General features: G+C 41.2%; 1 protein-coding gene across 1 annotated transcript in view; it reads right to left on the bottom strand.

Annotated features, from left to right (window-relative positions):
* TNKS (tankyrase) overlaps positions 1-27,690 on the bottom strand; it is a 240,845-nt gene that overhangs the window by 16,257 nt on the left and 196,898 nt on the right. Inside the window, exons 14-22 of the mRNA XM_067556877.1 lie at positions 21,201-21,346; positions 19,832-19,997; positions 15,243-15,462; positions 14,861-14,970; positions 9,891-10,079; positions 6,905-7,142; positions 6,230-6,312; positions 2,382-2,502; positions 1,436-1,533 (exon numbers count right to left, since the gene is read on the bottom strand). Of these exons, the coding sequence (XP_067412978.1) occupies positions 1,436-1,533; positions 2,382-2,502; positions 6,230-6,312; positions 6,905-7,142; positions 9,891-10,079; positions 14,861-14,970; positions 15,243-15,462; positions 19,832-19,997; positions 21,201-21,346 (1,371 nt within the window). The remainder of the gene's footprint in view (positions 1-1,435; positions 1,534-2,381; positions 2,503-6,229; positions 6,313-6,904; positions 7,143-9,890; positions 10,080-14,860; positions 14,971-15,242; positions 15,463-19,831; positions 19,998-21,200; positions 21,347-27,690) is intronic.

Raw genomic sequence — 27,690 nt, 5'->3', positions numbered from 1 at the left:
TAGATACATACAAGGTCTAGGGCTCAAGGTCAAAGGTTTTACAATGTAATCTGTTTATTTTTTCATTTAAACAGCTAATACCATAAGGTACAGCACAAAAAACCTCCCTCCTCATTTTACCCTCAGTCACACAAGCCCTTTAAAAACTACTCCAAGAAAATTCATTTTGTAAGGGGAGTTAGCGACCCAGACCCAACAGCACATTCTGTGGGTGTTTTCACAAGGCTTCAAGAAGCATATAGAGTTGCCTCTTGAAGCAGTGGATACAAGCCACAGCGGAAGGGATGAGGGATGTAGGTGAGCACAATCCCTTTGCTTCTATATTTAACCTATGTTCCCAAACACCCTCGCTAAAAAGGAGCAAAACTGACAACTTTCAGGAAGGTAGGTGCAAGCACATGGCCCTGTGAAGCATACACATCTACAAGTGTAAAGGGTCACGGCATACAGCGTCCATCCCACCCTATCTAGGCTCTTATCTTGGCACCCATCGTCTTAGTACCCGAGTATCCTGGTGAAGAAGGCAGAGCCTGAGGGGGACATGGTGGCAAGGAAAGGAGAAGCACTGGGTTAGCCCAGCCTGCAGGCAATGGACAGAGCAAGGCAGATCTAAACTTGGGCAGTCATCCAGCAGCAAACAAACCAGATGCAATCTCCCTGCACCATCAGCAGAGGGATGCATGTGGCCCCTTCTGTCATCCACCTCTCTTGGGGGCAAGAAGCAATGCCATGTCCCTTCCTATCTGCGAAGGGGATCACGGGGCTGTTGCATGACCTGTCCTACTCTCAGCAATGGCCCAGAACTCTGCGGAGACATGGTTGTTCCAGCCTCCCCTGGCAATCATTCCCAGCTTGTTTTTGGGAGCTGCAGGATTGACTGCTGTCTCTTGAGGGCAAGGTGATGCCGATGCTTGGTCTGGCTCCATGGAGTGGTGCTTAAAAATGGCCCTTTCCTACCGCTCCGAGTGCGTTGGGGTGAGATCTTTTTTATCCCTGTTAAGTGCTTTGGTGCTTCAGGGCTGAGGGGGCTGGAGTCTCTCTTCGTGCAGCACCAACAGCATTGATTGTTTATTTTAAGCCAGTGACACATTTGGGGAACTCTATTAAAGGCAGTGAAGGTTGCAGAGGTGTCACCGAGGGCATAATCTGAAAAAAATGTGGCTCGCACAGATTGATCTGGGGATGGAATTGGGCCCACAGAGCACTAGGGATGTGTAAGAGGAACAGAACTTAGTTTGACTTTCAGTTCCCAGGCTGAGTTTGAAGACCTGGCAAGCAAGCTGCTCTGGAATCACTGTATGGAAGTAACACACAACCCACCAATGCTATTCTGAGAGGATCACTTTGCAGTGTAGAACTGCACTGACTACCAAGGCAGACATTAAACAGCAAATAGAAGCCAATTCTGAAACAAAACTATTTGTATTTAGAATACCTCCTCTTCTACTGATTGATACTCCTTATCATCAGGAGCAAGATCTAGAAGAATAGTCCCTTGGCTCACACAGTGAAAAGTCAGGTAAGGATTGGTGCCTGCAAAAGGGAAGAATTAAACATCAACTGAAGGAAACAACACCAGCCTTACAATTATTACTTTTGTTAAACAACCCCAGAGCAGGAACAAGAGCAATACAGCAAGCAAGCAAACAAAGGAAATACAACCTAAATTAGATCAAATGCTTGAAAAGCAGCAGGCATTAAAAGAGAGAATTAAAATAGAATAAAACATTAAAAGAATAAAATGTATGTGAGAGATGAACATATCTGGCCATTTCGGCTTTCAAGTGAAGCTGCTGACTCCCGTGTGGCAGTGACAACTCCAAGAGTTTGCAATTACAATGTGATCCATTCAGGAATTAGTTATTAGTAACTTACAGTTGTGTGTTAGTCTTGGAACAAACCCCTGCACCAGACTGTGACCGGCCCTTACATAGGTACACAAGGGATAAGAACACAGAGAGCTCCCCCCGCCTTATGCACTTCATGCTGGAGCCTGCCAGAATGATGGCCTTGTGCTCAGAGCAGCATAGGGATTTCCTCCTCTCCATGCATCTCTTGGGATGTGCATTCCCCAGGTGGGGTGTAGAGGAGTCAAAACCATGGCTGCACCCCATCTTTGCACCACCCCACTGAAAGCTTTCTTTGTCTCCAGCCATTTTATTTCTGCTGCCAATCAGAGTGCCAGCCCAGCCAGAGTTTGGTTCAATGTTGCAGGCAGGAATGCATCCAACCACCACCTAGACTCTTTACAGTCATGGTCTAAGAGTATTACTTTTATAAGGCAATTGCTGAAAGTCTGCTGAAAACTATTTCAGGCAGATCCAGGTGTATAAAACCCAAAGTTAGCAGCTAAATGTATCGCTGACCGTTTTGATATTTACCTTGTTGCCCTCCTAGAAGTCGTTCTACACCTTTTATTAGTTTGTGACGATGTCCATATGCATTAATGCCAATTTCTTTTAACTCTTCATGCCCCATGTCTGCCAATACATCTAGGGTTATCTGAAAGGAGGGAAGATGACAAACATTAGTAGCCAGGTCTTCACTACCTCCTAAGGAAAAAATGAAAAAGCCCCACAGTTACAGAAATTATACTGTACTTACACTGTCATTCATGCTAGTAGAGTCCTCTCAGTTTCTGTATTTTGTTTTTTATTTTTATTGTGATGGTCCTACAATTTAATAGACTGCCACCTTCCTGTCTGAGACAGCAGAAAGCTGCTCTATCGTGGCTGCTACAGAAGGCGTGTAAATAACACAGAACATACCCTTCTCTTCCAAAAACTAACAGGGAAAGCTAATTTAACCTAACAGTTAAAAAGTAAGCTATTTAATTTCTTGTCCAACTCACTTCATGGTAAGACTCTACACCAAACTGATTCATGAGAATAATTTCTAGCCATTCAATGAATGCATTTATACAATAGTCAAATATTACTAGGAAAATGATTAAGTCTGGATCTGATATTGCCAAAGGGTTAATAAAAAGCTTAATTTAAAACTGACAGGAGATTTCAAGTGTGCCTATGGGATTTAGGTGCATATGTCCCATTGAAAGTCAGTGGGACTTGTGTTCCTCAGTTCTTTAGGTGCATCACAACTCTCTCCCTTCAGTGACAGGCCTTACTGATATGGGATTTTTTTAAACAATTTCCTGTACTGAAGCTCCACCTGTGGTAACACATCAAGGACAATTGTACACAAGTGGCCACTGCTCTAGTCACTGTATAATTGAGAACTGCTCTGAGAAGGGTTAGATGGCACAGTGGTTAACATACCAGAGTATTATTTACGCTAGCACACCCACTACTGCTAGTACTGGTGGAGCTGCACTATAGCAGAAATAGTAAGGAAAAATCCCACATAGACAAAAGCCTTCCTGTCAAGATTATCAAGGGGTCAGGATTACTAAAATGGTCCTGTACATCAGCACCATAAACACAGAAACAGATTAAGCACATTGTAGCAAGATTTTACATTTTTGTGCAAATACCTATAACGAATTTCCACCACATACATGGAAATAAAAGTTCTGTCTAATTTTATCCTGATAATTTCTCATTCATTCACTTTTATGCCCTTATTAAAATGTCTAATTTATCCTCCATCAATGCCATTACAGATTTTCTAAAACATGCACCCTGTGTTTATGTGGGGTGTGTGTGTATCCAGATATGATTTGGCTATGTTAAGTCATGCTTACATAATCTAAAGTTCTTAGAAATAGTGACTGCCATGATGATAGATCAGGACTATTATAGGCTGTAATATATTAAGATTCCTCAAAGCGTTTGACAAGATTGCATTTCAAGGTCATAGAGATTACTGGCTAAAGAAAAAAGTAATAAAATAGGATGCCAAATAAGATGTGAAACAGAAATTTGATTTAAGAGCAGGAAATAAAGGGTAGTCTAGACACAAACTTTTAGAGTACAGAAATTCTATACCCAGGTTAAATTTTTGGATCTCAGAGATGGAGACATTTAATTTCAGAGAGGCAGTCAAATACATCTGCTCCCAAATGTACAAATTACAGTAGAACTGGAGGCTTAGCAAACAATGGGGAACCATGCAAGTAGATTCAAAAGGATCTGGAGAGTTAGGATGACTATATCTGTAGATAGCAAAGAAAGTCCACTGTAGACAAAGATAATATGATTAATCCAGAAGAGAGGGACTCAGCCAGGTAATATGCAATAAAAGGGACATCCAACCAGGGTGGATTGATTTAAATCAAGGTGATGATCACCAATTCATATCATGATTTAAATCATGAAGAGAAAATCATTGATTTAAATCAAGTTTCCCACTGATACTTCTTCACATATTTCTTAAACAATGGTGCAAATCTGATCACTAAAACATGTTAATTTACAACTCAATACAGCATTTTACAACACCTAGGAGGGTATACTTTGTGTAATTTTTTAGATAGTTTTATTTTTATTAAACTGATTTAAATAAAAAATCTGATTTTTTGATTTTTTTTAAAAAAAAAATAAGATTGATTTTTTCCACCCTGCATCCAACATATTGATCAGAAAAAAGATACAAAGGTTACTATGGAAGAGTCTTTGAAAACATCCATCAAGTGGAGAGCAGCACTAGAAAAGAGGTACTAGAACATACTGCCAGAGGGCTAAGATTAATCCCAAGGGAGATCCAAAATGAAATCCTGTCTCTCACCAGTACCTGTATCACAGGAAGGCGGGTTCCTTGAAGAGATTGTAGTGTATGGGGAACAAAGACAGTTCCAGATATCAAGCATCAGAAGAATAAGGAATGGCTACAAAGATGCACTTATTGTCTTTGGAAGGACAACAGCATGAAATGAACGAACAAGTTTTCAAAATGCTGAAAGAGACTAGTAAAGCTGATTTGCATTTTTAAAACTGTCACTAGTGGGGGGAAATTGTACGGATAACCTAGAAGATAAGGATCTAAAGTAGAACCACTTCAATGCAAGAGGAAGGTTTTTTAAACAGGATAAATGAATTTAAGCAGCACCTAGAGATTTGTTTCTAGAAGGATCTGACTAAAAGAAACAACGCAAATTAGATTAAAATAACCAAGGAGAGCAGAAATATTTGGATAGAAAGGTTTTTTCTAATTCTAAAATGCTGATATTCTAATTCCTCTGATGAGCATAAACTTCTTTTAAATATATGGAAAGTGCACTTCTCCTAAGTAAGAAGAAAAAGGTAGCCAAGATCTATCACAATTCATGCTGAAGTGGAGGAGAGATATATATAATGTAAATGAAGAGTAATCAGAAACTGACATATCTACAGAAACTGGGAAACAAAGGACAACACTTAACACTTCAGACAAGAGTCTGGAGATTTTTTCATAACCAACACGTTATATTTAAAGTTTGTTCCCTGATTCACTGCTACAGTGTATTGTCTCTTAGTCCCCGCCCCTCCCCCACATTATATTTTAGTTCAGACTAATAAATCTGAAAATAATTTGTTTGTCCAAGAAGCTGTTCAGAAAAAGAATTCACAAGAACATTCAAATGCTATTTTGTTCCAAAATCTGACCATAAATGGCAACTTCTTACAACACATTTTGCATATCCAGAGTTACTGCTGACTTTAGTGATGTACTTTTTTCCTACTATTTAGTCTTTAGCCCTAAAGATCCCAAACAGCTAAGATTATAGCTTTGTCTGCACTGGGGAACTATTTTCTGAAATTCTCTAGTGTAGGCAAGGCCTGGGTAAGGTAGTTCCTGTTCCACCTTGTCCATCAAGATGACTGTTTATTACATTCTCATCACTTTCACCTTTATAACTCTGTTCAGTTCAGCAGGATTGCACAGGTATCACGAACGGGAAAGGACAGGTGTAGCTCCGGGTCTAATTTGGCCTGCAAAACCTTTCTTGGTGATGATGCTCAAGACCAAATGACCTATTGTGACTTAGATCCGAGGATGAATTTCCTGAATTTTCCATTTAGGGAAAAAAATATTATTTTGTAAATTGAGCAAACTTGATACCAGACTCAAATAAGTAATACCATTTATTCAGTCTTTTCTAAGTAGAACCTCACTTTCAGGTACTAGATGACTCATTTGTAATTTCCTTTGTTTTTGTTTTTCACAGATGTTAAACAGTTGCTTTTAAAAAGTTAGGAAACGATGGAGGCAATCCAAATGTGCTTGAATATTTACGGCATTCATTATAAATGGACGTACAAGTGTGGCATAGATGAGGCTCGCTCCCTACCTGTTCTGTTTCAAAGATATCCCGAAGGTGTTCAAGCCCAAGGCTTTTCAGGAACTGGCTGATATTCATGTCAAGACCAGTGACTATAATGAAAGAAACAGATCAATGTAGAAGATATCCAACATCCAGCATAATGTCAGCTTGTCCTCAGTTTCAAACCACAGCTCTCTATAGCCCTCAGCCAAACAACCTACCTCATGCTGTATCAAAGTTCAGTAAAAATTAAATGTTTAACATACATTAAAAACTGCTTAAAACAGAACACAGTATCTGATTCGCAGTAAAACAGAGCGGAAAGTTACACAGGACTACAGATGAAGACGGGTGCAATTGTGCTATACAATCTTTCAGATACTGATGGATGGCATGTATTTCAAATATTAATCAAAGGATTCTAACTTTAATAAATCCCCGTGGCCTCAACCATCATGTTTCCCATCAGATTTTCTGTTCAGTAGCAACAGTGGAAATCTGTACATTCAGTCAATGCTCCTTGCCTTTGGATTCTGAGTTGATTACCAATGAAAATATAATTAAGAGGAACAGTTGCCCAAAGAGCAGTGGCAGAACACAGGAGAAATTTAGCAATTCACATTTCCTTTGAGATGAAGTATTTTTATATTCAACATTCATAGTATTTCTATGCAAAGGAACCTAACCCAGCAGAAAAATTACCTTCTCCTTCTGTCCTTTCTGTTCCTGCTGCTCCATCCCCAGCATTTGATGCTCCTCCCACCGCTAGTTCTGCCAGAGGCCCTGTAAGGTTATCTATGCTGCTTGCAGCAGAGAGACAGGACGGAGTAGATGCTGGTGAGATGAGAGAAGCACTAACTACAGTTGCTTGAGGTTTAAAACAGGTAGGCAAGGCTTCTGGAGGCATTGCATCTATCAGCAAAGCTCTGATATCATCAGCCTGAAAGACAGAAACCACATTCACATTGGGTTTTATTTTCATTAAAATCACCATCCATTCAGTTACTAAGGAAGGAAAAATATATTCAGTGGATAACTTTATCTCGGCCCTCACCGTGCCCCCCAACAATCCTCTAAAACAGATTTAATCCTGTAACAAGTAATTCGTTTGGAAGACAAACTAAGAAAAATGCAAAAATTGCACACACTTGGCAGAACTTTTAAGATCAGGTCTATTTTCTATTATATATTAGAAAGAGTTGATTTAATTTTTTTCTTCATAGCAGGGTGATTTTATAGATTTTAAGGCCAGAAAGAACCATTATAATCTAATCAGGCCAGAACAACAGACCAGACAATTCCACCATGTAATTCCTTCTTCAATCCTGTAACTTCTGGGTGAGCTAAAGCACTTTTTTTTTGGGTTTGTCTAAACAAACACTTAGGTTGCATAAAGATGGGGTGTAACTCTACCCCATGCTAGCCTGCTCTGTACTAAGTGTCCATGTAGAGCCCGCAGCTGCGCATTATAGGTTCATTAGCGTGCTTTAAGATACTCCGCTCTCAAAGAGGCATAAATCAAAGTGCACTACAGTACTTTCAGTACACAGGCCACACAGACACTCAGTGCATAGCAGGCTAGCACGGGCAGCGTGAGTGGTGGCCAGACTAGGTGCCCTGAGTACAAACCTGCTGGGACCCCATAGGTACATACTTTGGGTGGCTAGCCCGTGTCATCGTTCATTGCTGCCACACAACTGTGGCTACACTATTATTTTTAGAGTGCTAGCTGGAAGCGAGTTAGTCTGAGTATGTCTATGCGAGCTGGGAATCACACCACTAGCTCCAAGTGTAGACGTAGCCATAGTTCCCAGCAAGCTGGGATGTAAGTCTAGCCTGCATTAGCTTGCTGTGCATTGAGTGTGTGTGTGGATCCCATTGCTGTTCTCTGGACTTTCTCCAATTTGTCCACATCTTTCCTGAAATGTGGCAGCCAGAATTGGACATAATACTCCAGTTGAGGACTTGTCAGTGCAGAATAGAGTGAAAGAATTACTTCTCGTGTTTTGCTTACAACACTCCTGCTAATACATTCCAGAACGAGGTTTGCTTTTTTTGCAACAGTGTTATACATGGGGAAATACGGTATGTCAGCAGTGTAAGACGCACCTTTTTTCGAAAAATTTGGGGTCTAAAAACTGGGTGCGTCTTATACAGTGGTACTTACTGGTGATGTACCGTAATACATTTATTTTCAAATTTCGGGCCCCAAAATTAAGATGCGTCTTATACATGGGAGCGTCTTATACATGGGGAAATACGATATATTTAGCTTGCAAACCCCCAAATCCCTTTCTGCATTACTCCTTCCTAAGGAGTCATTTCCCATTTTGTGTGTGCAATTGATTGTTCCTACCTAAGAGGAGGACTTTGCATTTGTCTTTATTGAATTTCATCCTATTTACTTCAGACCAATTCTCCAGTTTATTCAGATCATTTTGAATTTTAATCCTAACTTCCAAAGCTCTTGCAACCCCTCCCAGCTTGGTATCGTCTGCAAACTTAATAGGTATACTCTCTGTGCCATAATCTAAATAACTGATGAAGATATTGAACAGAACTGGACCCAGAACTGATCCCTGCTTGATCCCTGCAGGTCCCACAGCCCTTCCAACTGTGAACTACTGATAATTACTCTCTGGGAATGGTTTTCCAACCGGTTATGCACCCACCTTATAGTAGCTCCACCTAGATTGTGTTTCCCTAGTAATGGTCTCACTAATGCTGAGTACACCTTCCTACTCGAACTTGATGCTCTCCTGTTTATAAATCCAAGAACCGCATTAGCCCTCTTAGCCATAAGATCGTACTGGGAACTGATGTTCAGCTGGCTTCCACAAGAACCGCTAAAGTCCTTTTCAGAGTCACTGTTCTTCAGGATTACTAGACAGCTACTTATGTGGAGGTGCAGGTGGAACATGTAAAGTGGATTTATTTGTGGAATGGTGTTTAGACCACTCCATGAGTCTGTTTTCCTCCCCAGACAAGCCTCCTCACCTCCTACTGTGGCTCAAACTTTCCTGCTCCCTCCCCATGTAACCCAAATTTATCTTCTATACAGTTCTCTGCTTGCCACTTCACACATAGCAAACATCAATAATGGGGCCACCTGGAATTCATAAACTTTGTGTATCCTGTATGATACAAGGAAGCTACTTTTAAATAATCCTGCCACTAACAAAACCCAAGAAGACCTGCAGCTAACAAGTGTTGAAGTTCTAGGTCATTGTAGCCCACTCTGTTTTGGAGTTATGTTGTGCCTAAAAAGGGCTGAGAAATTATTCAAGAACTGAGAATATCTTTTTTGGAACACTCACACTTCCTCAAAGCCTCATCCATTTTCCTGAAAGAGTTCAAGTACATAAAGTGTGTGCTGGCTAAAGATCATCCCTGTGACATTTCAGGTGGATACATTCAGTTTTGGTAAAACTAAAGTGCTGGGAATGAAACTGGATTTAAAATGGGAAGGTACGTTAAACCTTAACTAAGACATACTAGGACCTTACCGTGTATAGTGCATGAGCTTGCCACCAGAGAGGTCATGCACAGGTGCCAAGAAGTCCTGCTCACCTCATCCCATCACAGAGAAAGGTGGAGAACCATTGGTATAGTGGAAGCACTGAGTGTCATTTAATACATAAAGACAATTCTTGATGGCAGTTTCTGATGCTTTGCAATGTGTACTTACTGTAGCCAGGTCTAAAGGTGTTTGGCCCTCTTGGTTCTTCATGGTTGGATCTGCTCCATGAGCTAGTAGCAGAGCACACAGCTGTGTCCTTCCTTTTTGTGCTGCTTCATGCAACGGTGTGAATGCCCATTTATCTGTTGCATTTACACATGTGCTGTATTTAATCAAGAGCGCTGCTATATCCACATGCTGAAAAACAAACCCAACACTTTTATCATCAGAGTATAGAGAAGCAGCAACATGGAGGCCATGTAAGTCTATGATACTGCTAAGCCACGTCTTCATTTCTTTTATGTGGCGAAAATATGGATATTCAGAGATCCTCTTCAGTTCCCCCTCCTTTATTTACACCCACCTCCACCACTCACCTGCCTATCTATGTCACAGCAACTTTCCCTCCAGTCAAGGACTGGAAATCGTTCCCAGTCAATGATGATCTAAGCCTCTAGCTGAAGAGGGCATATGAATGATGATGGGCATTCTTTCCTCCTCCTGAGTTCAGCTTTGGACTTTCAAAGCTACGTGAGGCAGCACAAGGCCATATTGTTAGCTGAATAAACTACATTTCTCTAAATATGAAAGTGCTAAGGAAATCCCAACATCCCAATGCTCTCAAGGGAATCAGTTGTGCAAATTGTTTTGGATTTCATTTAATCATGTAGTTTAGCTGTACTGTATGCAAGATATTAAGCAGCTCAGCTCCAGAATAATGGGATTAGGTGATTTTCTTTGGTTGATGTTTCAGAAAGGGACAACTATGTGGAATTTTAGATCTGTTTTATCTTATTCTAAGAATTCTTTATACTTTCAGACCCTGATCCTGCATATAATAACAAATGTGCTTAACTTCAAGCATGTTTGTAGCATTGGGGCTTTACTGAGGACAGAAAGTGTGTTCACTCCTGAGCTGTTTGTTTTATTTCTGGAGCTCACATACGGCTATGAAGTCCCTGGGAGCAGGCAGTACATTCCAGATACTGATCTGCAGAACAAGTACCATCTTTCTTTAGACTACTGTAGCTAGGATAGCCAGAAGTAGATTTTAAATATATGAACAAGGATAAATGAACACATTTCATACCCTGGTTTTGTTCTGCTTAGCAGTTCATTGGCTTACATCCAGTGTTAGAAAGCAAATGGTTAAATATCTACAGAATCCCTATTTACAATAAAAGATACCAACTAAAGGAACCTGGGGAAGAGACGCAATATTATTTTCTATGTTCAAAATATTGTTTTTTATAGAGTGTCAGTTATTGCACCTTCGTTATTTTTGGCCCTATTTTAAGAAGTGCCGCAGCTTCTATTTGGGCACCTAAAAAAATGGTTGGATTCAGCTGCAGTTGCTGGGTGATGAACCCCTTTGAAAACCTGGCCCTTGAACATTTATTTCACTATTTGGTACAATGAGCTACAACAAATACTTCTAACTAAAACTATGAGGTGCAGTTTCCTTCAGCTACATTTATTTCCATTGGCTAGGGATGTGGCCTTTTAACAGATACATAATTTGCTTTTGTACCCCACCTTTATAATTATAAGCCATTTTAAATTATCCAAATTAAAAGAAGGAAGAAAAGGAAACAAATTATAGGGGAAAAAAGACTCCCTGTATCACCTTCCTATGAATGTTTTTACTGACTGGTTTATCATCGCAAAAACAATATATTCAGCTAAAACAATAGCAGATTGAAGTATGAAAACTTGCTAGAAATCATCATTACAGATCCAAGCTGACAGATTCATGACTATGGCATCCCTTTCATCTTTCCCTATTGTGTTTTTTTTGTTTTTTTTTTTTTAAGTAGCTACCAACCTCTAGCAAAAAGGCTTCGCTTTATCACTAAAGAAATATTGTTTTAAAAGATTGCTAAATCTCACTTCTTCCTTTCTGAACTTTCAGAGCAACTGGTATCTCCCATACTTTTCTGCCACATGGTATGGAAGACATTACCTAATTATATGGTAAATAAGTAGGGCATATCCAACATGAAGATGGGGAAATTGAAGGAAAAAATGTTTTGAGGAAGGAATTATAAAACATTGAATATATTAGATAAAAATTCATGAGCAACAACAAAAGCATTCCTCCCTTCACAGCTAATTTATGCCATATCACTGCGATTAAGAGATGCTGATGGCTAAAATACAACAATTTAATTAAAAGCCAGCTGATGAAAGAACATTAAATACAACTCTCATTAACATCTTCTAGAAAAGGGGATGCTGACTTAGATTGGAATTATGATTTCTTAAAGTGATTATTAGCGTGAACAATTAATGGCAATTTTCTATCCCATATACCCTCCAATTTCCCTTTCAGCAGATTAAAACATTTCATGCTGAAATTATGGGTGTTAGACCTCTCAGTACTTGTGGAACCAGCAGGGTTTGGCCACCAGCATCTCCTAACATGATAAATTTTGGAGCTGGTTCTGACATTCATTGCAGGCTATTGGGGTGAAGATGCTGCAGCATGCACATAGTGAATACGACACTGTCCTTCCTCTAAGAAAGCTGGACACCTTGTGCAAATGTCCGAAGCAGGGAAGAGGCAGGCCTCTTTAAATCCTAGCTGCTTTCCCTTCAGATCTGCAAGCCTGCAATGAGGTGAGGGAACTAATACAATTAATAAAAAAAAAATTTATAAAGAAAATAATAATTTCTAACCATGATTGCTAAGTAATTTAACAATCTAACGAAGGCCCTGAATCCTCAGTGAGGTTGGGTCATCCTATCAGAAATGAGGTTTCTGGTCCATCACTGTTATGGTTGGAAGGAATGCAGGTGCTATGACAAGGAACCTGATGTAGAATATTGGCAGTTCCCTCTTTGGACCAGATGGCCTGACTGGCCTTCACCTAGATTTTATGTGGCTGTTGAACACTTGTCCATCACTTTCATGAATTGGTGATCAGAGTAGCCCTACTTTAAAGATCTCATCAGTTTCAATAGAAGAGACCTCTCTTTTGGGGTTTGATATACTAGGGTTCCCTTCTAACACCAAGCTCCACCTCCCTGTTCTAGAAGGGCTATGGCAACTGCCAAATCTGTTTGGACAAACCATTGCATCCTACTTCTAAAACCAAGTTTTCTAATACAACACTAAATCAGAGACTGCTGACATCTGTAAATGGCAGAGGCAAGAGATGTCAAAGGCGTATAAAAAACAGCTCTGCCTCTGGTAACCTTTTTTTCTTCTGCCTTCCTTATGTAAGATTTACAGTTTAGCAATTGGAGGAAACCAATTACATACTTGTTAAATTTGCTGACAAAAAGTCTGAGGAAGCAATAAATAGCAAGGATTAAGTACTGCACAGTTCTTAAGAATTTAAAAGAACTATCCTATACAGCTTTGACAAAACCTAGTAACTGAAAGCCAAGGCTAACAAATGTGATAAATAATCCGTAGCTCAGCTATATAAAAATATATATAAAAAGCAAAGGATTGACCTTGAAGACATAGAAAGTGTACTGAGCTGTGATGGATTGCTCTGCAAAGAGCTAGTTTACTAGTTTGAAAATACACCTGCAACATAAGACTTAAAAAATATTCAAATAATGTTAACAACCTCAAATGATTCTTAACAAAAGGGAGAATCACATTAGAGGCTGGCATTCTATTGTTAATCTATCCTGTCATACTCACGTATTGCAGCCTATCTGGTACAGTATATGAAATAACCACTGACCAACTGAGACATAAAATACAGTATCACGACAGCGCAATTAAACACATGCAATTTGGTAACTTGCATTTTGGTATAAATGTCAAAACAATTTTGGACTCATTACTGCACTCCGCCATTTTCCCTTGGATCTCCAGTGCAGCTATTTTTGTCAGTGTTCTGGTTGCTGAAATTACATTTATAATAATAGGAGGAAGTAAAGGAAAACACAATAGGAAGAGGCAAAGAAATCTGGGTATTAATTTAGTGCCAGGTTAGATGTCTCATCAGCCTAGGATTCTGTAAAGAACTGACTCCATGTAATTGCTTGTAATAGATTTCCTTCTGAACTCACCCACATGGTAAAGAGGCATATAGTGGTTTAGGAAAAGTTCCCTCTGATATCTGTGCAAATACAGCACACAAAGATGCTTGATTCTCTGTGTGTTAATATTGCTTTATGAGGATGGGAGGGAAGGGAGATCACGAACAGACTATGCGTCCTAATAATTCTGCTCCACAATGAACTTGGACTTGATCTACAGACACTGCTCTCTCTTCCTTCCCGCTCAAACTTTTACTCACCACATGAGTCTTTATCTATTTCTACAATTGCAGGAGAGACTGCTTTGGTTAAAAACAAGAGGTGACAAACATGCCAACTTGCTGTACATTTTTTGGCTGTCAGAGCAGATACTGTTTCAATGGTATTCCAAAATGACAGAGAGTGACCCTGTACAGAGCAGCACCAGCTGCATCCCCCTCCTACTCAGGTTTTGGGCTTTTTTATGAAAACCACTGAGACAGTGGGAGTACAATATGCAGTAGAAGCTCAGAGTTACGAACTGGAAGTACGCAATCAAGCAGTAGCAGAAGGGGAAAAAAACAAAAAAACCCGGAAGCAAATATAGTACAGTACTGTGTTAAATGTAAACTACGAAAAACTTAAAGAGAAAGCAGCATTCTTCTTCTGCACAGTAAAATTTCAAAGCTGTATTAAATCAATGTTCAGTTGTAAACTTTTGAAAGATCAACCGAACGTTTTGTTCAGAGTTACAAACAACCTCCATTCCCGAGGTGCCGTAACTCTGAGGTTCTACTGTAGCAGTTACTTGGGCCAATAATTCTCTCATGCCTATGGAGACCAAGCTGCATTCCAGAAAAGGTAGTCTCTGACAGCCACAATAATTTGCTTTAGATGCAACCATTTGAAAGATTTCTCACTATTTTGTGTCCTAAAAGTATTCTAAAATGACTGTCCCAGAAGCTTAGCCCTGTAAATCACAGTATGCTCATACTCACCCCATAAGATGCTGCATTATGTAAGGGGATTAGTCCTCCTTTGTCTTGAGCATTAACGTCAGCACCATGCTCTAGAAGGTATTCAGCTACTTCCAGGTTATTGTAGCCGGCTATAAAAAGGGAAAAGAAAATATAGCATCAGTCGAGCAAACAGAAAAACTGGGAAGGTGGGAAAGCTGAATATTTAATTTTTTAGAGTTCAAAAGCTCCTCTTTTGCAAGCGGTCGTCTTCCTGCAACACTTCTAGACAGCTGGCATAGTAACCAAGGCAATTCACTGTGAAACTATTACTATGCCAGTTCCTTAAAATATGCTCAGGTTTTTGTTGATTAAGTTACATAAGTGGGATAAGAGAGTCTAGAAGGTCTGGTAAGTTGCTTACCTGCAAGATGTAATGGTGTTGAATTTCTTCCTTGGGTGTCTCTGCAATTGATATTGTCTGGTGTACACAACTTCTGCACTCGAGCCAGACAACCCTTTTTGGCAGCATCTAGCAAGGCAGCATCTCCCCGCAGCAAGTCCTGTATATCGGTGTCTCCTTCTTTCACCAGATCGAGAGGAGTGTTACCATCTCTGTTCTTTTTTGTTGGATCTGCTCCATGCTACAAATCACAAGTCCACATTTTATTGCTACAAATATGTGAGCACATTTTATAGGTATGCCACTTCATAGGCTGCATTCAGCAGCATAGCATTGGGAATGCTCTCAAAGCTAGTGAGATTTTGGCAACCCATTGTACATGGCTGTGAATTCATGACTTTAGTGGATACCTACTGTACAGAATATACATTATGAAAGATAAACCCAAGCTGTTAATCTACAAAGCAACCTTAGAGGTAGAGCCCTGCATGGATATAAAAATGTGGATCCGCATCTGATCCGTATCTGCCAGACTCAACTGACATCCGACCCGCCATCTGCAGTCCCTGTCTTCTAGGTAATCTGCACCCGCAGCTCTGGACTCCCAAAATCAGCTGTTTGGAGGCCAACCCTGCTGCAGCCACCGTCGCTGATCAGCTGTTCGGGGCCCAGCACTTCCGGGCAGCTGCCAAACAGCTGATCGGCAGCCATCAGGGGAGCCCCCAACCCTGGATCTCAAAGACAGGACGCAGCGTCAAAGGCTATGAACTACAGACAGCTGCTTCCCTGCCTTTGAGATCCACATCCGATCCACCATCTGCAAAAAAATGGTCCACAGATATAAAGCGGATATCTGCGGATTTGCAGGGCTCTATTTACAGGTCTGAAAAGCCTTGTCTATGCTAGAGGATTGTGATGTTGTACACACATGCTGCTCTTGTAACCCCTCGCATCCATACACTATTGGGCTTGCAGTGGTTCACGAGTTTTGCAGCTGCATCATTGTAAAGGCAAGTCTCATCCCAGATGTATTCTGCCTGTGGCCATTCTTCACTGTAGCAGTACTAGTGTAATCTGAAAGCACGGGCATTGTAAAGGCACCACTGTAAAATCGGACAATGCTCCTGTAACCCTTTGGCAACCCATTCTGTATGATGATGATGTGAGTTTCCTCCCATACCTTGAGTATTCTATTTTGAAATACAGCAGCTTCTAAATGTTGTGCTTTATAAGCTGCTGCACTGTTATATTAAGGCTTTTCTTGTCTCAAAACTGAAGTACAGATTTTTATACAAAACAAAAAGCTGATTTATACAATCCACATTTAAAAGTTTTTGGTACAGTCTCTCTTCAATTGGTGATTTCTATTCCCACAAACCTCTGCTTCTGGGCCCTGTGTAATAGTACCCAGGGGCTCATACAGGAAGGGGGGGAGGATGCGCTCAATGGAGCCCTCAGAACAGGATGGCCCATATGGATGCATTGCACCACTACAACTTAGTGAGTTGCACCACTGCTAATGGCAACTATGTCCTGTGGTGTTAGGACAGTGGGAGAGTTGCAATAGATAAGGTGCTGGCAACTGCCAACATATTACCTCTGTGTTGTGCAGCAATGTGCAGAGCAGTCTGCCACAGTGGTTAAACACAGTCAGCCAATCTATGCAAGGCTCCCCACCTTGTTAGCCCCAGTGAAGCTGCACTGCCACTAGCAAAGGTGGAAAGTTTACCACTGTGCTGCTTCCAAGGCTGTGTCTATACTGGACAGGAATACAAAGATTAAGGATGCGAATGGAAGCAGCAGGCAGAGACTGGCTGTAATGCACCCAAGAGGCTTTTGGAGAGAGTGCTCTCTGTGACACCTTTAAAATGTCTGTTGCATTCTTCTGAAAATTACTGTTTTAGATCTCCTGATCTGAAAGGTTTCAAAGTGGAAATTTTCTCCTTCTAGAGAACAACAAAACACACTCCCATATGCTCCGATGCATGCTAACAGGGCCATAGATAAATGGGCAGAGAGAATGCCGTTGGCATGGTTCTCTCCCTGCCAAAGTGCTTAGGTTCATGAGAAACAGACAAAAATTAAGGAACACAAAGTGACACCCCTCTTCACCTAGAAGCACATCAAAACGAAGGAGGGGGATGCAGTTTACCACAAGATATTGGAAGAGAAGGTAAAATGGGACAAGGCCAACAGTACGCATTCCAAAAATCCACTGGAAAAAACTGATTGATTGATTTTAGATTAAAGTGCAGTGGACCAAAATAAGGCAGATTTCAGGAGGGTGCAAGATGCACACCAAAATAAAGGCATTATTGCCAGTCAGCTTGAGGGGGCAGAACAGCAGAAACCTGGGCTGCGAGCACAAATACCAATCAGTACAAGGCTCAAGGGGATAGTCTTAAAGGTACCCAGGGCCAATAGATTTAAAAAACAACAGTGTCAATGTAAAGGGTGTGTCACTGGAGCATGGATGCAAAAGACTGATTTATAACAGGTATTACAACCACAACCTCAACCTCTTAGGGACCTCAGGGAGTTCATTTCAGTGGCTTCTAAGTTTTCTGTGATGCCTCCATTCAGGAGCCAGTTTTTGTTGCGGACCCTTTGAGATGGAGTGCAGTAATGGCTAACCCCTCATGACAAAGATCACTGGGCTGCAGAGCCCTCCAGTGTTGATCAAAGAAAACTGCATTTGAGAGTCTGATGTTGGATGATTCCATTTGTGCTCCAAGGGCTAGAGGTAACTTCTGTAAACAGACGTCACTTTAGGGCCCTCACCAAGCACAGCCTTGGGACCTCTGTGAGTGACAGCTTGTGGTTTCTATTGCAGCAGGATTTTAATTGCTGTGGAGCTCCCCTGTCAAACATCTAATTGCAAAAGTCCTCAGAAAAATTAACAAGGTTGCATATGAACAGCTTGGCTAAGCTGCAGGCATGGAAAAAGGGGAGGGGGGGGGGGAGAAGAGAGCCCGACAACTGCCTACCCTTTAAAAAGTATATAAACACCTATGATGAAAACAATGTGTAGGGCTGTACAAAGATATATAACCAGTAGTAAGAGGAGGAAATGAATTTTGTCAACCTTATTTTAAACATTCTCATTAAGGTTTAATATTGGGAAATGTACAAATTTGATTTTTATTTGAGAGCATGAGTTCAGATCAGTCAGAATGAATTCTCGTAAATCTTCACATCGCTGTTGGAAAACAAAACAACTGCACAACGTTTTCAATAGTGCTCCTCATAAAAGCATAATTTAGGTGAGGATCAGAAACCGTTCCTGACAATGAATGTTACGAGGCTCACCTGGGATGTGGTAGAAGCCCTTTAACACTAGTCTGGACAAACACTTGAAAACATATTATAAAGAACAAACACGCATTGAACCCAGGCTAGATTGCTGATTTCAATACGCTGGATCTAACAGAACTATGACTGAAGTCACAGAAAGCATATCTACTACACCACTATTTAGGGCTGGGAAAAGGAAAAACAAGGGAAGAGAGACAGACACTAGGATCTAGCTACAGCTATCTAAGCCATCGCCACATCTCAAAATACCCCTAGCCTGCCTTTCAGTTGAGGACTCCTCATTTTGCCAAATTTCATACCCCACTATGCTTTAACACTGCTTCAGATAGACAGTAGCTCTGTTTTTGTATTACTACTTAGATTTCTATGAACTTTGGGGGCACTTTTAACAACATTTACAATATACAAAAGCAGGAATAAGAATATTTAAAAGTGTCCTAGAGGAGAGAGTCTTCATAGAAATCTACATAGTAATACAAAAACTGAAGTAGTGTCTATGTGAAGCACTACCAGATATATTACACACACACGCACACAATCCAGCTATCCATAAAACCAAACCATATTTTAGCATCCATACCCAACCCCAGATCCCATGAAACTCTCTCAGCCCAACAGTGTGTTCTATATAGTAACAAATCCAAACAGTTAAACTGGAGAGCCCACATGGCAAATGCCCTACCATGATCAACATTGCTTTTTTAAAGCAGCAGCTGCTAGTTTGAGCAGTCCCATTGATTACAAAAGGCTTCTTCCAAATTGTTTTAATTTACATTTCCACTAGGACTTCATAATTCACACATCAGGTTAATGATTTAAAATTTCTCATACACAATAGATTTTCTAAAGGCCACATTTAATTATTGCTGCATTCTGTACACTTGCACAAATACCAATGAAAGTTGATTCAATTGTAGCAACTACTCCACAAGGTGAGTAAAAGTTCATTTTTTGTATCCTTAAAACTAATTCCACTTGTTTCAGTTTGGTATGAAGTGAACGTTATTTAGCTGACATTACTGAATGAATTAGATGAGTATTTCAAAATAAATGAATACACTGTCTTGAGAAACCATGTATACTGATGAATCTTGATGAAGTGAACATGTTCTCAAAGGCACTTCAAACGTTGTTACATTCAATATAGAAACCTGCAGCTATCACAGTAAAATTTAAGATGGAAATAGATTCAAATTAACTCACTGAAAAATAATAAAATGATCTTTGTTTCAGACTTTAAACGTAACAGAACACACAACATTTAAAAATATATTTGGTACCTGTAAATGACTTACTTTTAAAAGCAGCTTGCAGATTTCATATTTGCCTTTTGCTGCTGCTTCATGCAGAGGGGTAAATTTCCACAGGTCTGCCACATTGACAGAGGCCCCGTGCCTCACTAAGAGCTCAGCCACCTCATAGTGTCCGTACGAGCAGGCATTATGCAGGGGTACTAAGCCACTAATTAAAGAGAAAAAAAGTTTTAATAGTCACAGCAAGTCAAATTCAAATACAAGTTGAGAAAGGTCCAGTGGATAAAACAGTTTTTCTTCCCTCTGGGGCTATTTCAGTATCCCCAATTTCATAGCTTTACATGCCCTGTTATTGCAGTACCTATGAAATGAACATCGCTTTTCCAGGTAGCAAATGAAAACAGCTCTTCTTCAGCTCTTGCCAATGATGTTCGACCAATTGTTATTATTGACAATTGCTACAAAAAGGCCACCACAATATTGCTAATAATATGTTGCAAGAAACACTGCCGTAATGTTGACTTTGGACACCTGAGTGTAAATTTCCAAAAAGGGTTTTAGTAGGTGGCTAAAATCCAATCTGCATGTGAAGTCTAGGCATTAGTAAGCCCTACCCGTGTAATATTGTGGGGAAAAACTGGACTCAATTCCATTTGGAAAGAGCTTGAAACTTCAGGACATTTAGGACCTGAACATAAGCTTGAACCTAAGTTCTTTTTTCTCACCTTCATAGATTGTTTATATTAAGTGATTATTGTGACACATTTTTTAAAAATCAAATTATCTGGAAAGGCTAGAAATACTACACAACCTCTTTAGTATTTCTAGTTTTCCCGGTATTTTAATTTAAAAGGGGGAAAACATGTGTCTCAATAATTATATAAACAGTCAATTTTAAAAGTTAACTTTCTGTATTAATATAGTAAAAACGATGAGAGTCCTGTAGCACCTTAAAGACTAACAAATTTCTGCGGGCATAAGCTTTCATGGGTTGCAACCCACTTCGTCAGATGCCCGCAGAAATTTGTTAGTCTTTAAGTTGCTACAGGACTCTTGTTTTTATTGTATACAAACTAACAAGGCTACCTCTCTTGTAACCATCAATGAAGAAGAGAAAAATGTACAGAGATAGCCCTGGCTATTTCACATCACATAACTAAAAAGCTAATTTTAGACCATCCAAAATATCTGAAAACCTTCTATTAAGCAAACCAAACAAACAAGCAAATGAGAACAGAGGAAGGAAAAGCTACATGGATTAAAGGAGTAAAGTTATCCCAGCAATGAGACTATCATCTAATATTTTGAGGCCAGCACTCCCAGAAAGCTACATATTACTTAAAAGACCAGTACTCTCACCCCCAGTGACTGTAAGGAGCATGATTAATGAAAAAAGACACTGAAAAGTTACCCTTTATCCTTGGCATGCACATCTGCCCCATGGTGCAGCAGATACTCTACTACAGACACACGGTTATATCCTGCAGCAAAGTGCAGCGGTGTTGAATGACGTCCCTCCAAATCTCTACAATTCACATTCTGAGGGCTGCAAAGCTGCTGTTAAGACAAAAGAAGAAACAAAGTCTACTACAGAATTTGATCTTCCCCCCTTAATTAAAGTTTTAAAAGTTAATCAAATATTCTTTTCTGATAGTGGACCATTTCATGAACTTGAACATGGGCACTTCCTAATTCTTCACGGCTTCAACTTGATGATTCCCCTCCTGTTTTAAGGCAGTATATTTTGAATTCACCTATCCAAATCCACAAGTTATAATACTGGTAAACAGAATCCCAGTCTGCATTAAGTGAACAGATGAGGCAGGCAGGTATTATTCCCATTTTGCCGATGGGAAATCAGATAGACATATTAGTTTCAGGAAAAGCCATCGAAAGGTTAATGATTTGGTTTAGATGGAAGGCTAAAGGATTAACCTTAGGATGTAGCTTCAGGGACACCAGGTCCTTAGGAAAGGCCATAAGGAGAAGGTAGGTGAGAAGAGAATGACATTTTGAAACCCTCCTTGCGGTAGTGATTGCCACGAAAATGCCATCTTCATATACAACACAGATAGTGAAGCTCTAGCCATAAGCCCAAAGGAGGATCCATTAATCTAGAGAGAACTAAATTTAAATTCCAGGCAGGCACTGGAGCAGACACAGGTGGGTAGTTGTTAATTAGGCCTTTTAAAAATCAAGAAAAGAAAAGAGAATGAGAGAGATGGAAAAATCCATCTACTGGTGGGTGTAATGCTGAAACAAAAGCCAGGTAAACAGTGACAGAACTATTTAAGAGGCCTGATGATTTCAAATGTAGGAGATAGTCAGCACACACCTAATTTCAATGTGATGGGGCAACAATTTGTGGAATTGTGCCCAAAGAACATCTCTTCCACTTTGATTTGTATGTGGATCTAGTGGACTCCTTACTGCTGCTCACCAAGAAGGCCTGGACCACTCAGGAGCCCCGTTTCTCGTGAGTGTTCAACCAGAGATCATTCATGCAGTAAGGTAACAGATCTGAGGTTCAGGCGCACAGGTCATTCCTGGGTCTAGGACAGAAAATCTGCCACGAGTGGTAATGTTATCGGTGTACGGATGGAGAGGTGATGTAGATCTGTGAACCAACACTGTCTTGCCCATGTCAGTGCAATGAGGATTAATAATGCTTTGTCGTTTCAGTTTCTTGAGCACTCTGGGAATGGGAGGAAAAAAAGACCAGGGAAGAAGAAACACATCTGTGATGGAACCCAAATTGCAGCCAGCCCTAAAGCAAAAACCTGTACATTTTTTGTTAAAGTTGGTGGTGAAAAAGTCCATTACCAGGAACCCCAGCACTGGAAAATCTGAAGGAGAATGTCCTTCCTAACTGACCACTCATGATGGTCTATAAAAACTCAGCTGGGGGAATCCGCTCGTGTTTCTCTCACTCCTAGAAGTTGACTAAGCCTTCAGGGAAACATTGTGGTGAATACTCAGATTCCGGAGGAGGACAGCCTCCCAGCACAGCTAAGTCAATCTTGCACCTCTCTGCTTGTTCAAGTAAAACACAGCTGTGGGTTGTCTGTGAGAACTTGCACCACCTGGTTTTCAATGGCAGACAAATACCTCGCAGACCCGAACAATAGCTTAGTTCCAATGTTTATATGGAGGGAAACCTCCTGAAGTGACCAAAAGCTTGTATTTAAAGGTGATCGAGATAGGCCCCCCCCCCAGCCTGGTAGAGGCATCTGTTATCGTTGTCAAAGTTGGATCTGAGGTCAACACATTCTTCGGGTCCAACCATCAATGCAGAGCGAAGCACCCGGGCAGGTAAGCAAGTATGTATGTCCAGACAGTGCGTGGAAGGACAATATACCAAATGAAGCTAGGGTTGCATACAGTGAGGGTAAAGTCTGGTTTGCAGAGTTATGTGTGTGCAGGAGGCCATGTGGCCTATGAGCTGAAGGCAGGTATGCACTGTTGTTATAGGACTGGATCTGAGGCTGTTGGAAAAGGCAGCTATAGGTCAATATCCTTCCATTAGGAGATTAGCTATGGCTGTTCTGGCTTCAAGATCTGCCCCATAAATTATGTGTTGAGTGGGATGTAATTGGAATGTCTCTAAATTTAATTTCAAGCCTAGACAAGTGAATACTCATCTGATGATGATGATGATGACGACACTGTCTTGGAGCTGGTCTGTTTGATGCTGTGTGCATCAGTCAATTGTCCAGGACAGGAAAATCTGAATGGCCAAACAACTGATGTGGGGGCTGATACCACTGACACACACTTGCTGAAGACCCTTTGGGCTGATGACAAACTGAAAGAGAGCACTGTGTACTGGTAGTAGTTGGTGCCTGCCACAAATCAAAGGTACTTCCTGAGGGAGCGATATATTGTAACAGGAAAGTATGCATCTTGTAAACTGCAAGCAGCATACCAATGATAGAAGTGAGGGTAACTACGCTGAACTTGATCTTTTTGATGAATTGGTTCAGCTTTCTCATATCTAGAATAGGATGGAGCAGGGTTAGTCCTGCTTTGAGCAGGGGCTTGGACTAAATGATCTCCTGAGGTCCCTTCCAGCCCTAATATTCTATGATTCTATGAAAGTTGTACCAAGATTTAAAAAAAGCCCCATAGCTAGTGACTCATTTGGAGCGTGGCAGTAAAGTTTACAGACATAGAAGTCTAGCTTCTTAAGCTCCTTATTCTTTGGAGTGGACTTAGGACGCATTTGGTGAGTATTATTAGTGGCTGCTACCACTAGAGAATCAGGCACTAGATGGGTAAAGAAATGCTTGAAACCTTGTGGTGGAACTTGATACCGTCTATCCACTCACTTGATGGTTGGAGGTATTAGATGCCAGAGTTTGCCAAAGAGTCTTCGCTGGCTCTAACAGAGCCTCATTAAAAGGCAGTGCAACCCTTCCTGGAGCAGCAGTTTGTATGATATCCAGGAGGGTGTGTGGATTTTCCAGCACAGTCTTTGCCTGTACTCCCCAACAAGTAGCAACACTTCTCATTAGATTTTGGAAGACTTTAAAAATCATCTGGGATGGGGGGGGGGGGGGGGGATGTTGACTCTGGGGCAACGGCTTCATCCAATGAAGAAGAGGAGATGTGAGAAGGGACATCTAATGGTTTCTCTAGCAATTCACCCTCCTCCATGGAGTCCATGACAGTGGATTGAGGGATAGATACAGGACATTGAGAAGATGTCTCATGTAGTGGTGGGGATGACTTCCTCCCAGGAAGTAAATGAAATGGGAGTCTACAGTTCCTTGGGGCAGCCCAAGACCAATATGGCTATGGAGGGAAATGCACAGACTGAGCCATCCATGGTGGGATGCCCCAAACTGGACCTTCCCTGTCTTGGAACCAGTCTATCTTTAGACCTGGCAATGGAAGATTTATAGGCAGATCTGAAGAATTGAAGAGGAAAGACAGGTTCTTCTGAAGACGGCGACACAAAAACCTCTTCATGATAAGAGGGAGTCATTCCTATAGGTCGTCTTGGTGGTTTCAGGATGGGAGATACACCAGTGTCAGCAGAAGAACCTAGCCAAAATGCTGTAGATGACATCAGCACCAAAGGTGCTGGTATCGACACAGCGTGGTGTGTTGTTGGTGCTGACTGCATTGGAAGAGCTGATTACATCACTGGTGCTGGACACATCAAAGGTGCCGAATACATTGCTGGTGCTGGCTTTATTGGTAGAGCCAGGCAAGCAGTCTGTGCTGGCTGATTAAATACTAGGTAACAGCTGCAGAAGAAGAGAGTCAGGCAGGGAAAAACAAAGGAGGTCCCTTGCCATAAGGAAAGTTTGAGGACTAAAGCACACCTTAGAAGAAGTTATTGGTGTGGATAGAGCTGAAGGGGCCTATATAGCTGAAGGACCCAAGTACGGCTGAAGACATCAACCTCAGCAGCTCCGGAGTCTGGAGTCTGAGTGCCGCCTCTGAGGAAACCAGCGAGCACTTCGATTTGAGAGGCTTTGAAGTGGTACTGGAGGACTTACTACATGCATGTCTGGGAGAAGACCTAGACTTAAAGGTCTTGCGAGAGTCTGAACATTTAGAACATTTTGGGGAAGCATGACATTTGCTCCCAAACTTATCTTTGGAGTCAGAAGAAGCTGGAGAAGCATTCTGAGTCAACCCAGAGTCCCCTGGAGTACGACTGTGAGACAACTCAGATGCAGGTCACATCGCCTCCTTCATGAGGAGAACCTTCAAGTCTCTCTCTGCTTTTAGTTTGGATGGGAAAGGAGGTACAGATAGGGCATTTGTTCCTCACATGCCCCTCATCCAAATAAATCAGAAAACTCTTGTGCCCATCTGTGACAGGGATAATGGCTTTGCACACTGTTTAAAATCTGGGGATTTCTTGATAGTAAATCACCCAGGTACTAGTAGAACTATATCTAAATAACCATGCTATACCATTCTATACTTTAATATACTCTACACACTAAACTACATTTACAGCGTAACCATAACAACTATGGACAAAGCTTCCTAAAGCTGGCTGACCAAAGCTAAGGCTTTAGGGAGCTCCAACTGTTGCCACGGGCAGGGAGAAGGAACTGTCAGGGAGGCAGAAGGCATGCCCCTTTTATGCCCTCACCTGAGAGCACGAGGAGAGCTGGGGCACATTTGCTGTGTAAGTGATACTGCTGGCAAAAATCTCTGACTTGGGCGTGCTAGGAGCACACACACCTACAATGGAATGTACATATGCACAGTCACTCAAAGGAGAACATTTAGGGTTTTGAGGATGTCATACCCTCACCTATCATCTCTCAGCCTTCAGTATAATACTTTGAAAGCAGTACTAAAGAAAAATTTAGACTGACACTATGCAAAAACCATTAAATAACGGTAGTAACGGTAGCAATTGGATCATATCAGGGACTCTCCATTGAACTTCTCAGCAATGAGACAGGCACCAGCATTTTATAGGAAGAGCTCAGAAAAGAAAACTGACAGGGAAGGAAGCTTTCCTCTCCTCTCTTCTGCAGCAGTGAAGATGTGTGGCCCACTCCAAAGTTAATCATTTTATTACAGGTGAAATCATCACTGGACCTCTGCCTGCAACACCCTCTGGCAAAGGCCACGTCTGCAAGCTTATTCCATGAAGTTTGGCAAAGATGTGGGAAGTAGCCTTATGAATCCTTCTTATCATGTAGGTGAACTTTTCAGGTGTACTTTCCTTTCTGCTGTATAGCCTCTCTGATCAGCTTCATAATGCATCCAGAGATAGCAGATCTGGATGGCACTTGACTTTTAAACCCTGGTTCAGGATGAAAAGGCTCTGAGAGCCTGCCTGAACTCTATTATCCCATCCACACAAAGCTGGAGGGCTTAAGCAATGTAGCCATTTGGTTCCACCCCAGAATCTTGGGGTTGGGACCAAATGTGGGTAGGGTAATTTCTCTGTACAGGTGGAAGACAGACAATGTCTTGCATCTGAATTCTGGCCAAGACTTTAGCATGACTTTATCCTAGTGAAAAATTAGATAGAACTACTTGCAGGAAAGGGATTGCAGCTCCCCTATCACCTTGCTGAATACACTGCAATTACAAACAGGATTTAAGGGTACAGTTGTATAGAAATACTTCTCAGATGTTCAAAGGGACAGCTATGAAAACACTCAACACCAGGTCCAAGCCCCATGCAGGCCTTGGACAACGAACTACCACTGTCATTTATCAACTGCACTCAGGAACCTGGAAACTTTGGTGTGATAGCCAACTGAGACTACACCAACTGAGCCTCTGACTACTGTTGTTGGGACGGTGCTGAATCACTATATAGATCACAATGGACAGGTTTGGTGAGCCTGAGGTCTAGAGGATTCCGGGAGCAGGGCCTCTTAGCACTAGACCGTGGGAAATTCCTGAAAAGACCAAACTCGCACCTGGCATCGACATGAGCCATGTATATTTGTCCATGCCCTGGGTGAGCAGCTGTGCTGATGTGGAAGACTAATGGTGGCAGTCAGCCAATAGCCAGTTTGCCTGGTGCGTACACACGGAGGTGCATGATGGTGAATCTGGAACTAGCTGACCTGGGTTAACTGACCCTATAGAACAACGTGCCATCAGGTGCCTAGGGGGAGTTGTTAATGGAAGGTGACTATCAGCCAATCCCTGTAGCCCGCTCCCAAATGATGAATTAATGATAAGTTAAATGATATGCTAGAAAAGTATATTTTGCATGTTTTGGGAACGTGACTCCTTTGGGAAGAGGGTACAAGTACTAGGAAAATCATGTTATAGATCTATATCTCTATATATACGCATATATCCAAGGAGGCTGGTGATACTGTTGGACAGAAGACGGACTTGAGACCAGAGGGCCTCGGGGTAACCTAGACCCTGCTACGAGAGACTCAGAAAATAGACTAAGT

This window comes from Emydura macquarii, unplaced genomic scaffold, assembly GCF_026122565.2.
Source record: "Emydura macquarii macquarii isolate MOO-44397 ecotype Brisbane River unplaced genomic scaffold, CSIRO-AGI_Emac_v2 contig_1790, whole genome shotgun sequence".
NCBI classification, from domain to species: Eukaryota; Metazoa; Chordata; order Testudines; family Chelidae; genus Emydura; species Emydura macquarii.
This window is presented reverse-complemented; position numbering and strand designations above follow the sequence as displayed.